We start from the raw sequence: 13,379 nt of genomic DNA on the forward strand, positions 1-13,379 counted from the left end.
CCGTAGAACCAGATGCCATTCCCTGCAGACTGTGCAACAAGCCAAAGGAAAGGGTGGGGGGAATGTGAAGGAAAAGCTGTCCCCACCACAGAGGGGCAAGAGGCAGAGGTGAGTGTTCTATCCAGAGGAAGGATGCCCAGGATCCCCTCACGCACTCCCCTCCCTGAGGAGGAGTCAGATTCAAGGGCAAAGAATGTTTTTCAAGGTACTGTGCTGGTGAAGAGAGGTTTTCACATGAGGAAGAAAAGAGCTAAATTATGTGATCCACATGTAGATATCTCTTTGGAGATATTTTTCATCCCAAGAACCTACAGAGGTAAGACATAGCTTGAGCCAGCCCTCTCTCCCCATCTCCCTCTTTTCCCTCTTTCCCTTGCCATCTTCATGCCCTCTTGTTCCAGAAGTTCTCCCGACTCTGACCTGGCTCTTGGGCTTCAACAGCAGGGTTGGCCCAAAGACGGATTCACACAAGCAAAAGCAGAGCCTGTATTCCAGGACTAGTTTCCCCTCAGCAGTCTCACAGGGAATGCTGGCTGGCAGAGAACAGGGCCCAGGTGGTCTTGAAACCCCTGTTTATGTGCCCTCACCCCATTTTCAACAATAATGCTGACTCCAGGTGTTTCGAGAGAAACCTATCTGCTAAATAGTCTGGGTGCCAGATCTCAAGAGGTGTGAACCTTATTATCTGCGACAAGGAAAATAGAGCTGTTTGGTGTTAGGCAAGGCCATCTCGGACAAGAGGCTCCTCTTCAGGGATAATCACTGGCCCTAGAGAGGCTGGACCACTCAGACTCAGTGGCCTAACCTGTTGGGGTTGACTTGCCTTGTTCTTGATGCTGGTGGCCCTCAGTGCATGTCTCAACCATTCCTGCCCAGTTGTAGATAGCATGGACTCCAAAAAGAGAAAAAGAAGCTTGTCTGTAGTTTGAGAAGTGGGCACATTTTTCAGAGGAAAGCCTATAGGGCCTGAAATTTCTCCTTTCTGTAATGATCTTCCCATGGTATTTCAGGGTGAAACATGCAGAGAAAGTGAAAGTCTTTTGTGTTTCTACCTTAAAATTAAAATATCCATTTAGTGAAGAATTTGGGTAGTGTCACTAAATCTAATGGGTATTCTGTTACCTCTCATTCTTGGTTAGTCTCTGCTATGTGCGAACTTTCTCATCACCACAAATGACCCAAGCAGGCTAGAGCCTGACCACTAGAACAGGAGATGTTCTCTGCCATGCAAAGCTGTTGGGTCACTTTAGCAAAGATCACAAAATACTCACCTGCATACATCAAGGTCTCCAGGACACATGGAGGTGTCCTCTCCAGTTTACCCTTCTTTTTCATTTCAGCGTGTTTTGGGAGAAGGGCATGGAAAACCTACTGCTTCTTTAGGCCAAGCTCAGAAATATCCCCAGTAGGACTTAGGGCCCACATCAGGATTCTACATCGTTTGTCCCCATAAACTGTGTCACAGGCAACTTAACCCAGGACACTGAGAGTTGGGCCATTTAGCAGTCCAGTAAACCCAACCCCAGTCCTTATGTAAACTGACTGGCAGCTGTTAATCAACTCCTCTTCTCCTGCTTCTCAGCTCTTAGTCCACTTATTCTATACCAAGAATGCCTCTTAACACACTCCTGTGAACTCAGAGCAACTTCAGCCTTTTCCAGATGTGTTCTCTTAGTAGGGTCAACCCAAGGCCTCTCAGCCTCTGGTCTAGACTCCAGTGCAGTCAGGAGAGTGTTTTAGTCATGAAGGGGCCATTGCCCAAAAGAAGTCAGCAATTCAGGTTCTGCCAAAAGTATCTGATTCTTTTTCTTTTTACATTCTTCTTTTACATTTTTACCACTAGCCAGCCCTTCCCTCTCACCCCTTAATTACTTACTCATTGTTTACTCTGATGAAGGGACATTCATTTCTCAACAGGAGTTTCCGGGTTTGGACAAGCTAAGTCCTGCATGTTCAGGCACCAGCACCCCACGGGGAAATGTCCTAGCATCCCATAGTCCCATGAGCCCTGAGAGCATCAAGATGACCCACCGGCACAGGTACGGCCTTAGAGCTGGGGAGGGTCCCCTCCATGGAGGTAAGTCCGGATGTCAAAGGTCAGAGCAAGAAATCCTGAAATAGTAGGTGTGTGTATTCACTCACATACCCTCTGACCCATGCATACATCAAACACACAGCTCCTGCCATAAGACCCATGGTCACATCCAGTCATCCTGGGAGAGAGAGAAGTGTACATGGTACTGTGAGAACATAGAGGAGGGGGCATTTGGGGTAGGTCTTGAAGGATAAGTAGAAGTTTGTGAGGCAGAAATGGGATGGGGTTAGGAGGGTGATAGAACAAGATCCAGGCAAAGAGACTAACGTATGCAGGCATCTCAAGATGTGAACAAGCCAGCCTGGTCAGCCCTACCAGCAGAGTCTTGTGGCTGGAGTGCAGGATTCCAGGGCATGGAAGAGGGCCAGTTCCAGCTCTAAATGGGCCATGTTCATTCAGGCCTTTGGACTTGATCCCAAGGAGAATGAGGATCACCAGTCAGTTTAAGGGAGAGAACGACATGATGATGTGGAAGCACATCAAGGTGTCCCTACTCTGAACTCAGGAGTCCTGGTCTGTCTGGACTCAACTGAAGATACTCCAAGCCTCCAGGGCAGGAAGGCCAGATAAGAGGAGGAGCCAGGGAGAGGAGCCCCTTACTTGGGTTTGTTTTCCAATGTAAGTAGTAAGTTAGCACCGAGTGGGCCTCTATAAATAAGAAGGAATGAATGAAAAGGACTGCCTACTATTGATAGAGGAGGGTATTGATGAGCCTGTGACCACAGATGTGGAAGGAAGTCAACAGATGGTTCCGAGCCAGCTATTTTGACAGCTTCCTCATACCAGGAAGATACCCCTGGCCTAGGAGCCTAGGAGCAAATCCCAGCAGGGGGTGGCTACTGGCTCAGAGTAACATTGCATAGGAAGGGGACCTGGAATCCTTGACCTGATTGAGCATATCACTTTCATCCCTCCTAACTGAAAAACTATTTATATAATCAGATGGAGTGGCCAAAAACCATTTAACTCCAAATAGAGACTTTGCCAGCCTACCATTGGCCCTGCCAGAACAGGGGCCCCTGAGCAGCAGGCAGGGATTCAGGACTGCCCCAGGCCTCAAATGGGTATAAGCATTAACTCTGAAACCCTCTAAACTAGTGTCATCTGAGGCTAGGGGTGACTGTTTCACACACACCCTTACACTGTCCCCCTACCACCTAGCAAGGTTTCTCAGCTCCCCGCCTGACTCCTCCCTATCTCCCACTCTTGTTCGCAGCCCCATGAACTTGATGGGCACAGGTCGCCATTCGTCATCCTCTCTCTCCTCACATGCATCTAGCGAAGCAGGAAACGTGGTGGTTCTGGGTGACAGCTCCATGGGCGAGGCTCCCGAGGATCTATACCACCATATGCAGGTACCAGAGCTGTCCAAGGAGTGTGGGCGAGAGCACCATACCTGGAGGACTCGCCTCTCTGCTGGCTGATTTGGTCTGAGGGCTCATACCCCTGCCTAGTTCTCTAGTTTCTGAAATCAGAATACCCAGAGCCAGTAAAACTGCCTTCCCTCCACTCCATCCCATGTCAATAAAGTTCCCAGGCATTACTTTCCAAGAAGGAAATCTAGCTTCAGTCATGATTGCTCTTAGAGATCCCATGGGAAAGATCCTCTGCCAAATTGCCTTCCTTCCTGGCATTTCTGATGGCTAAGTCCTGCATCCTATATGGGCACCACCATTAGAATCGACCCAACAGCCCTGCTCCATGGGTGGTGAGGGTGACCTGTAGTGCTAGCCACCATCCTGGCCCCCATCAGGACCCAGGGTACCTCATCAGACACTGGGTCTGGGCACCTCATGGCATGAAGAAGCCAACTCTGGGCCAGTCCTACAATCCTGGCCATTCAGACCTCTATCCTGCTGATTTTTCTCCCTTTGCAGCTCGCGTATCCCAACCCCAGGTACCAGGGCTCAATCACCAACGTCTCTGTTCTGTCCTCGTCCCAGGCAAGCCCTTCTTCCTCCAGCCTGAGTTCCACTCACTCAGCACCATCCCAGATGATTACCTCTGCCCCTTCCAGTGCCCGAGGTAAGGAGGGCATGGCGCTGCTTGCAGAAGGGAGGAGAGGGCCTCATGAGCCCCACTTGTCCTCCTCTCATCTGTGGCTCTGTCTTTGAAAGCGGCCCTGTGACTTAGAGAATGTTCCCCTTTTAGCACTAAGGACTCAAGGGTTCCCAGCTCAGCAGTCTCTCTGTCTGGCTTCAGACCCTGCCCTGAGTAGCGGTTATAGCTACGCTACCACAGAGGTGGCTGGCTGTCGCATCTCCACCTCAGTAAGAGGACATGTGGCCCAGGAGAAAGCTCAGTTCTTTTCCATTGAAACATTTGCAAGAATAAAAATCAAAGTTAAGGCAACAATGAGTCTTATCTTGAGGAACTGAGGATGAATGCACAGTATGAAAATTAAATTTGAAGGCTAAACTTAACCCTGGAAAATATTATTCTAAAAAAGAACAGCAACCAAAAAGACCTTGTCAGCTAAGAAAGGCGTAATCAGGAGAGATGGCTCTGTGAAAAGCTATTTACTTTGCCAGTTATTGCCTGATTTCTTATTCATTGGCTCAATATTGTTTTCTGAGCCAACATCTTTTTCACAATCTGATCCTAGTTCTCAGTGAAATTTGATTCTCCACCCTTTTAGACAGAAGCATTTGCAGTGGGATGGCAATCAGCTATAGTGACTAGGATCTAGTGCTTCTCAGGGTGGCTGTGCAGGATGGCAACAGAAAGGAGTGGTCTGAGCTCACCAGGCGGTCACTGGCTATTGCTTCCAGGCTTGCAGTCTCTCATGAGCTTGCAGTCAGATGTCACCTGAGGCTGGAATCATCTAAAGGTTCAGCTAGGCTGCATATCCAAGATGGCAGCTGGCAGCTCAGCTGGGACTGTCCACCAGAGTCGCTTTGGAGGGTCTTTACTTGTACCTCGGGCTTCTCACAGCATGCAGCTGATTTTTCTCAGAACAGGCATTCTAAGGTACCCAGGCAGAAGTTGCAAGGCTTCTTATTACCCAGCCTTGGAAACCCATAATGGTCCTTTTGCCACATTCTGTCAACTAGGCAAGTCACTAAGGCCAACCTAGAGACCAAGGTGGGGAATGAGACTGCACCTCATGATGTGAAGAGTGGCATGTGTGTTTTTGAAGGGAAGGCATTGGTGGTTGCCATCTCTGGAGACAAGCTATCACAGGGGCCAAACTCCAGGATAGCATATAGAGAAAGGCTGACAGAAGCCCCTTCCCTTTCTGGAGTAGACATTAAGTACAAAAGTAAACATTTCCAAAGCTGGGAATGGTGATGAGTGCAGAGGCAGCTAAGAAGGAGCAGGAATTCACTTCTAGGCTACACCATCCATGCAATCCATGTGCAGGCCTATCTGGAGAAAACCATAGGCCAGTATGTAGCATACCAGCAGTAGGCCCTGTGAGAGAAGATGGAGAGAGATCTGGAATCGCAGAGGAAGACTGCTTTTTCAGATAGATGTGGTAGATGCAGTAGGAGATGCACTGGGGGCATGGAGGGAAGGGAGAAGTCTGCTCTTTTTTCTGGTTGTTATGGGTAAAGGGAAGGCTTTTATGGAGAAGGTGTTCTGGAGAGTCCTTTGCATTGGAGTCCCCTCCCCCACACCCAAGAGTGGTCATGACACCAGTGGCCTTCCTCACCAAGCCCATTGACACTCTCTGCTGTGGTCCCTGTTGAAATCTTCCAGAAGGCCTGCAAGGCACAGTCTATACTCCTATAAGTAGGCAGCTCCCCCTAATGGTCAAAAGACTGAGTGGAACTAGGAAACCTGGAGATTCTGATTGATCCTCCTTGAATACCTCAGTCATGCTGAGACATAGCCTCCCTTGGGTTTACCAGACTACAACTCAAGCAATTCAAAAGTCCTGTGACACCAAAGCCCTTGTGGTATTTAAATGTTTTAATGAAAAGTAACCGTCATTCTCTGCTACCATGGGATTGGCTGCCCAGGGCTGAGGGCAGTGAGAGAAAAGTGAAGTGGCAGAATTGGAAAACTTGGCAGTAGCACAAAGCACCTCTCTGTTATAGCACAAGAGGGGCCTCCATCACATGGATTCAAATCCTCAGCACAGCATCTGGGGCCTGCAGGCTACTGTCCCTCCATCCTAGCACCCCTGACATGTATCAGCACATGGAGTATGCAGATGTGGGGTTGGCCTGGTGGGCCAGGCTGTGAGTTCTGTGAGGTCAGGGACCATGGCCAGCCTGAGTTAGGCAGTGTGCCATGTTCCAACCACGTGCCTGGTGTGGAATGGGTGTTAGATTGGAGTTTGATGTAACTGGATTGGTGTAAAGGTGCATGTCTCTTTCTGTGCACACTAAGTAAGTAAAAGGGTCCTGTCCAGAGCTGTGGCTGGCAGGGCTCAGGGAGCATTCAGTTTCTTGCTGGGAAGGCACTATAGAAATCATTGCAATTAAGAACTCTTTTCCATTTTTCTCTAAACAGCCATTACTGATTTTTATTATACGGACTTCTTCAAGATATTTAAGGCTCATCTTCTTGGTCTAAAATGAGTGCAAGAGGAATGTCGCAGCTTCCTGGGGAAGCTGACTGCAGAAACCTATTTTAGTTGTGCTCTGACAGTGCCTTCATGGCATAGTCAAAGGAAGGCCCCAGGGACCCTGGGTTTCAAGGACACAGAGCCTCCAGAGCTGCAGGTTCACTTCTCAGATGGAGCCCTTGGACTCTCTAGCTTCACTAACAGCACGCCACAGAGGGGTTTCAACCACTTGAGCCAGCCAGAGGCTGCCCATGGGCTAGTTTCTCATGGACATGCTGGTGTCTGGAACGAGTGGTGCACGTCTGGAGGGCCTTCCAAATGATCCATTCCCAAAGAAAGTCAGAAAGCTGTTCTCTCTATTTCTGTGGAAGGTACCCTCAAGAACCATAGGCTGACAGGTTCCTGAAGACCTATAGCTATGGCCTGCATTGATGGGGACTGGACCACCACATCTGCTGAGGTCTGGCCTCTGTAATAGCCCCTCAGGCCAGAGGATATCACCACAGAAGCCTCACAAAAAAAGAGCAGGAACCAAGTCAACTCAAGAGCCTGGCTTAAAGCCCCACAACTCCCAGACTAGCTCCCATATGACCCCCAAGTTCACTGAAGGGCAAGTCTCAGAGAGAGAAACTCTGGAGAGCCACCTGTGTGTAGGGCCCTGGGCCCCTAGCCAGCCTGGCTCTGGAGCTATGGTAGGACAGCAAGGAAAGCAGAGGCCAGGCTCTGGAGGCCTCGAATATGGGAAGGAGAAGCCTTTGGGCAAAGGTGGTTGGGGGTCAGCTGAGAACAGAGCCAGTTGGTATCTGGAAACGGTAAGTGTGGGGAGACACAATGCATCAAGTAAGAACCATGCCACTATGTTATCTCAGTGTCTCTGTCTCTGTGTGATGGCTCCATTGCAAGCTGGCCTGTGCCCATGCCTGGGCCCCCTGAAAGAGCCCAGCATCCAGGTCACCCCACATCCCAAGAGCGCTGGGTGCAGGGGGCCCTTTGGGGCCCAGCTCCTGTCCTCGGTTCTCATGATCTGCCTCCAAGCATCGTGAGGGGGCTCTATCAGTGGGCCTGCATTGCCCCAGTCTGCAGTATGCCCACCTCAGCTGGGATGTCAGGTGCGGCCCCACCACCATCTCACCAGCGGGCTCTGCTTCATTCCTCCTGTGCTTGCTGAGCTCATCCTCACCCCAGCTGCAAGGGGACACCTACCCTGGTTCCCTGGCCCCAAGGATGCTTGCCCGCTGGGCCTTCCATCTGTGGCTTGTCATCTGTGCGTGATTGTTCTCACTTGGTTACAGGCTCTCCCTCTCTGCCAGATAAGTACCGCCACGCCCGGGAAATGATGTTGCTGCTGCCCACACACCGGGACCGCCCGAGCAGTGCCATGTATCCAGCAGCCATCCTGGAGAACGGACAGGTAGTGGACCCAGACTGCCCTCTGCTGCAAGTATGGCGGCCTGGGCTGCCCTCATTGCATCTGCTAGGCTTTCTATATTGCCCTGTGTGCCTCCTTCATTCTGCCATAAGACCCTCAGAAGGCTGCTGGGTGCCCACTCTGGACAGGACTGCAGTGGCTCTGAGGATCAGCAATCCAGATGGAGTGGACCTGTAGGAAGAATGCTGGCGGGTTAGAGCCACAGTTGCTTGTGTGGCTGTCTTTCTTGCCAACCCATTGCTTGTACAGCTTCCTGGACTCCTTATCCATAAACAGTCTAGCAGAGGAACCTCATTCTTTCTTATCCTGAGAAGGCAGTGGTGGACATGGGTCTGGAGGATGGTCTTCCTCCCTGTGTGTGTGAAGGGCATCCTCACTGAGACAGACTCTGCCTCTTTCATCCATCCATCTATCTGAAGCCCCTCATTGCCTCTTGAGGCTACTCTCTCCACCATTTGCACAGCTCTCTGGATGTCCTACCTGGGGGCCTTGAACAAAGAGATGTGGGGATTAACTCCTTCCTGTGCCCAATCTGCCTGCCCTTCTATCAGAGTCCATGAAAATCACCTCCAAGAACTGTTACCTCAGCTGTACTTCCTTGTGCCTGATCAGCCCTGCCAGGTAGAGGGAGCAGGCCTGCTTGGCAGCTGCCCATCAGAACAGTGAGTCCTGTCCGTGACTTTCTAGGCTTGAGTGCTGCCCTTTGCCTTATCCACATTGCTAACTTGGGCTTGTGCAAGGATCTCCAGGAGGCCAAGCCTGCCAGTGCTGAGGGGTAGAGGGGTGCCTCAGTCCTTTCTGCCAATGGGTCTCCCTGTCAGGACAGAGGGATACAGTTAGATACCCTCAGGTGCCTATGTCCTTTTTCTTGGCCATGTACAAGACAGCTTGGAGCCCAGCCAGGCATTGTAGGGAGGTGCCTCCAATGTTGACATGGCAGCACTCAGAGCCAGATAGCGAGGGACAGTCTTCCTATGGCTGAGCATGATCGGTACCACTGCTTTGATTTCCCTGTCTTCTCTTAATATGATCTGGCTCCTGGGCCCATAGCTCTGCCTCCTGAGGTGTACCTGGTTGTTTTCACCATCTTTGATATTTTTCTCCCCCCTCAGCTGCCAAATTTCCAGCGGGCCCTGTTCCAGCAAGTGGTCGGATCCTGCAAACCCTGCAGTGATCCCAATCTGTCTGTGGCTGAAAAAGGTATTGTTCCCCTTTCCAGGTGGCCTTCCCCCATGTCTGTCCCCATCCTGAGTGTCTGACTCTTGTCCCTGAGCACCAACTGGCCAAGGCTGTGCCACACTCCAACACCCAGGCCTGTCTGTGTGTCCAGAGTCCTGACCAACTCCTGTGCTCACTGTTTAACCCATGTCCGGTTTGATGCTAAGTTTGGATCCTGTTAGTTTATGTATCTCTCTCCCAAGGGCCCACCTTCAGAGAGGCCCCAGCTGCTACCTGCCCTGAGCCCACCTTTATGGAAACTCAGGCTGCTGTGTTCAGACAGTTGGGCTTCTCCCAACCAGCTCCAGGATTCGGCAGGCCTGATGGCCCCTTTGGTCACTCTCAACTTGGGCCCTCAGGGACCTCTCCTTATTGCTCAGAATAGGCCTGTGGCTGAGCAAGCTCCTAGAAGAATGGGAAGGACAGACCATGGCAAAGTGAAATTCCCAGAGACAGTCCTCTCCAAGGAAGCCCTAGGTACTCTGAGTTGAGTCCTCCTGCAGCCACTCTGGCCAGCAAGTGGTCAGCTGCTATGAGTCTATCTTATTAGCAGGGATTGCAAGCCCATCAACTTGGGCATGAACCCGGGCAGTCCTTAGAACAGGGGATGTTTGGATAGTGGAGTTTTACCCTGTGTCCCACTGCAACAAGCTAATGGAAGAACCAGACTTGGACCCTACATGACCCTGGCCCAAAGCCTCACACATGGAGATCTGACTTAATTTTAACACAAAGCAATACCTATATGAGGATTATGCTAGACCACCTGCCACCCAGAACCTGGCCCCATATCAGCCCCTCTCCCTGTAGTTTCCCCTCCCTCTCCTTCATCTGGTGGAGCTTAGGGCAAATTCAGTCCCCAGGAATACAAGTTGCTGTTCCATCAGAACCTGTACCTCCAAAGCTGTCATCATGTTGTCATTGCACCTCCTCACCAAGTGCTGTCTACTGTCCCCACTGTCATTGTTCCTCCCTTGCTCACCACAGAGGACATGCCTCTGTGTCTTCTTTAAGGAGACCAGACACTGGGTCTACAACCTCAGTGGCTGGTAGGCATAGGTACCAGGTGCTCAACCACAAAGGATATGGAGATTCCCGCCGAAGATGACTTCCTAGCCTCAAGCCTGCACATCCCAAAAACATGCGGCTTACCTGGACCTTGCACCTATTCCCACAAAATAGAGTGCCATTTTGGCCTCAGGGGCCAAAATCCACAGTATCTTTTCTTCACCTGAGATGTGGGGCCATCTGAAAACTAGCCAAGATCACAGAAGAGCTCAGAGCTCAAGTGGGTGCTGGTGGCCAGACCAGGACCCTATGCCAACCGGACAAAGAAGAACACCAGGCCTCAGACCAGGCTGCAGCAAGAAGCTGGACATGCCCATCCCCAAGTGTGGGAAGGAAAGAGGCTGAGGCCACAGCAAGCATGTCCGTGCCACAGTGCCAGTGTTTTGTGGGCAGCAAATAAGACATTTGCCTAGTGGGAACACACAGGCCAGAGTAGTGGCTCCCTAAGTCTCTTCCTGGATCCTCCAGGGCAGAAGCTATACATACTTATCACCATTCTCTTGTCATCAGGATCCTGAGTCCCACAAGGACTCTGCTTCTCACTTGTCATCTCTCTTTGCCAGGCAGTGACTCTCAGGCCAGTGTTGGACCTCCGTTCACAGAGACAGAGCAAGAAATGGCCAGGCCACAGTAGGGATTGCCCCCTTCTCCCAGGATAAGTCACTCCATCTTAGACTTTCCACTAGCCCCAGTGCATTTGTATCACATGGCAGAGGTCCATGGGCCTCATTGCTCACCAACATCAGTCTATAGGGTGAACTAGATGGTTCTGGATCACTGGAGTGGCTCAGGCAGGCACCCTTTGAAAAGCCCTGGAGCCTGCCAGCTTTTTTGCCCCATAACCTCACTGCCCGCAAGTTCCTGTGGGTTCTTGTGGGTGAATATCTGTGGCCCTGCAGTGAGAGCTTGGGGAAGCTGCCCAGACCCACCTCCAAGCTTCTTAATTCCTGAAATTCGGGGGCGTGTTTTTTTTTTTTTTTTTTTTTTTTTTTTTTTTTTTTTTTTTTTAGAACTTTTCTCTTTGGAGAGAGCAAGTTTCAGTGATGAGGACCCAGAAGCTCATGCCCCATCTTGAGGAGAGTCTGTGTGAGAATGGGCCTATCTTGTTCTTCGGTTGCCTCAGGCTCTCCAAGGAGGCCTTCTGGTGGAATCCACCTGGTGCTCATCAGATTCGGAATTCTTTCCTCCCTTTAGGCAACAGCTGAGTGCCTGCCCACCCAATCACTGCCACGCCCTCCCACCAGCCACCTGCCATCAGCCATCCCATGAGACTGAGCAGTCCTTAGAACTGAGGCTGTTCAGGTAGTAGAGTTCTACCTTGTGTTCTACTGCAAGCCCTTGAGTTCCTCACTAATGGGAAGGAAGGAGAAGGGCATAACTATCTTATCCCTGGACCACATGGGCCCAGCCCCTCCTGGCCACATCCTCCTTGAAGGCTAGACCCCAGCTCCTTCCTTTCCAGAACCTCTCTATTCCTTTAGGCGCTAGCATTTCCCACTCAGTACCTGGCGCTGGAAGAGCACAAACCCCAGCCTCTTCGGGCACACTTGAGTTATAACTGCCTCAGAACAAAGCTAGGGGCTAGGTCTCTGAATTATGAGCTGCTTCCCTGCTGCTGATAGCCCAAAAGGGAGATTATGTTTGCCTAGCTCCATTAGAGAAAAGACACATTTCTTGTCAGTGGTATTTGGTCTCCAGGAGGAGTTGGCCAACAGTATTTATATGTCCCCTGCTGTTTCTGCAGAGTGGCACCTTCTAGCCCAAGATCCAGCCATTCTTCCTTTCCTCTCCTCTCCTGCAAAGTTGCTCACCTCAGCTGTGGCTGGGGGAGAGGTGTGAACGGACCAGTATTCTGGCGCTGGCCTCCTTCCTTGGCATAGATGGACACTCTGTTTCCCTTTGTCCAAGGCCCGCTCTACCCTGCATCCATAGCATGTGGATGCCAGGAACTGGGCCTCTCTGCAAGACTAAAAGCACCCTCATTCCCACAGCCCTCCCTTTTCTTGGGAAGCCACAGGTGGAACCAGACCTGAGCCACAACTCTTGGGCTGTATGCTCTTCCCTCCAGCAGGCACACCAGTCCTTGCCTGAAAACCCTTTGTGCATCCCAAATCCAGTCAGTAGGCAGAGAACCAGTAGGGTTGGAACAGCTTGTATGTTACCAGAGGCCTTTTGGAGGGCAACTCCTGCCCACACCCTGGCTGTGCACTAGCTCTAGGATGGGGCAGTCTGTGCCTCCCGCCCCCTGTGCTCCCTGCTTTTCCTGTTAGGCCAGGGCAGTTGGAGAGCCCTGACTTGGCTCTGGTGAGGAGCTCTGTGGCCTGCATTTTGTCTGCATTCTGTCCCATCAGCCCGTTCCACTCTGCTCTGCTCACTTCTGTTCTCTGTCCTCTTCTGACAAATCCCGGAGGCTGCAGATGTTCACTCCTTGCTGCACTGTCTCTCAGCTTGCCTCACCCTGAGTACTCTTCAGACGTCAGTCCACTCTGCTGCTATCCTCTTAAGCAGCTTCTGTCCTTGGTCACTCTCCCCCATGGGCCACAGTGTCTCACGTGGCCAGTGTTTTTGGGGGGCTGGCATGCCACTCACACATGTGCTGGCTACACAGTGCACACCTGGAGAAGCCATAGGCTGTAAGATGGGCTTCTCCCTGAGGATGGCTCAGAAGTAACCTCCCTTCATGCCATCTGTTTCCACCCTTCAGCAGTGCCAGCAGCCCCCAGCAGCTGGAGCCTGGATAGCGGAGCCCGAGAGGCCCAGCCCTTCCTGTCTGCCCACATGGGGCGCATCCTGGCCCCCCCAGTGCCTCCCCGAAGCCTGCTGCATGGTAAGAAGACCTCCAGCGGGTCCCCCAGATAGCCCCTGGTTTCAGACTCGACTCAGAGGCGAGGGTAGCAGCCCTCGAGACTAAGAAGATGGGCCGTTCTCTGGGCTGACTCAGCCAAGGAAGAAATATCCCCACCACAGGAAGAAGCCTGTTGGGCTTTGGGGTCGTGAGGTTTCCAAGTACAGCAGGTGAGCTCAGGAAGGCCTTCCCAACCAGGGGGGCTGAA

The 13,379-nt window shown here is 51.5% G+C and overlaps 1 protein-coding gene across 1 annotated transcript in view; it reads left to right on the forward strand.

The window, feature by feature from the left end:
- Positions 1 to 13,379, forward strand: part of DOCK3 (dedicator of cytokinesis 3) — a 419,595-nt gene that overhangs the window by 404,137 nt on the left and 2,079 nt on the right. Inside the window, exons 46-50 of the mRNA XM_040445563.1 lie at positions 1,918 to 2,039; positions 3,312 to 3,450; positions 3,973 to 4,120; positions 7,904 to 8,022; positions 9,153 to 9,240. Coding sequence (XP_040301497.1) covers positions 1,918 to 2,039; positions 3,312 to 3,450; positions 3,973 to 4,120; positions 7,904 to 8,022; positions 9,153 to 9,240 — 616 coding nt within the window. The remainder of the gene's footprint in view (positions 1 to 1,917; positions 2,040 to 3,311; positions 3,451 to 3,972; positions 4,121 to 7,903; positions 8,023 to 9,152; positions 9,241 to 13,379) is intronic.

The sequence above is a fragment of the Herpailurus yagouaroundi genome, unplaced genomic scaffold (assembly GCF_014898765.1).
Source record: "Herpailurus yagouaroundi ecotype Mexico unplaced genomic scaffold, PumYag 193, whole genome shotgun sequence".
NCBI lineage: Eukaryota > Metazoa > Chordata > Mammalia > Carnivora > Felidae > Herpailurus > Herpailurus yagouaroundi.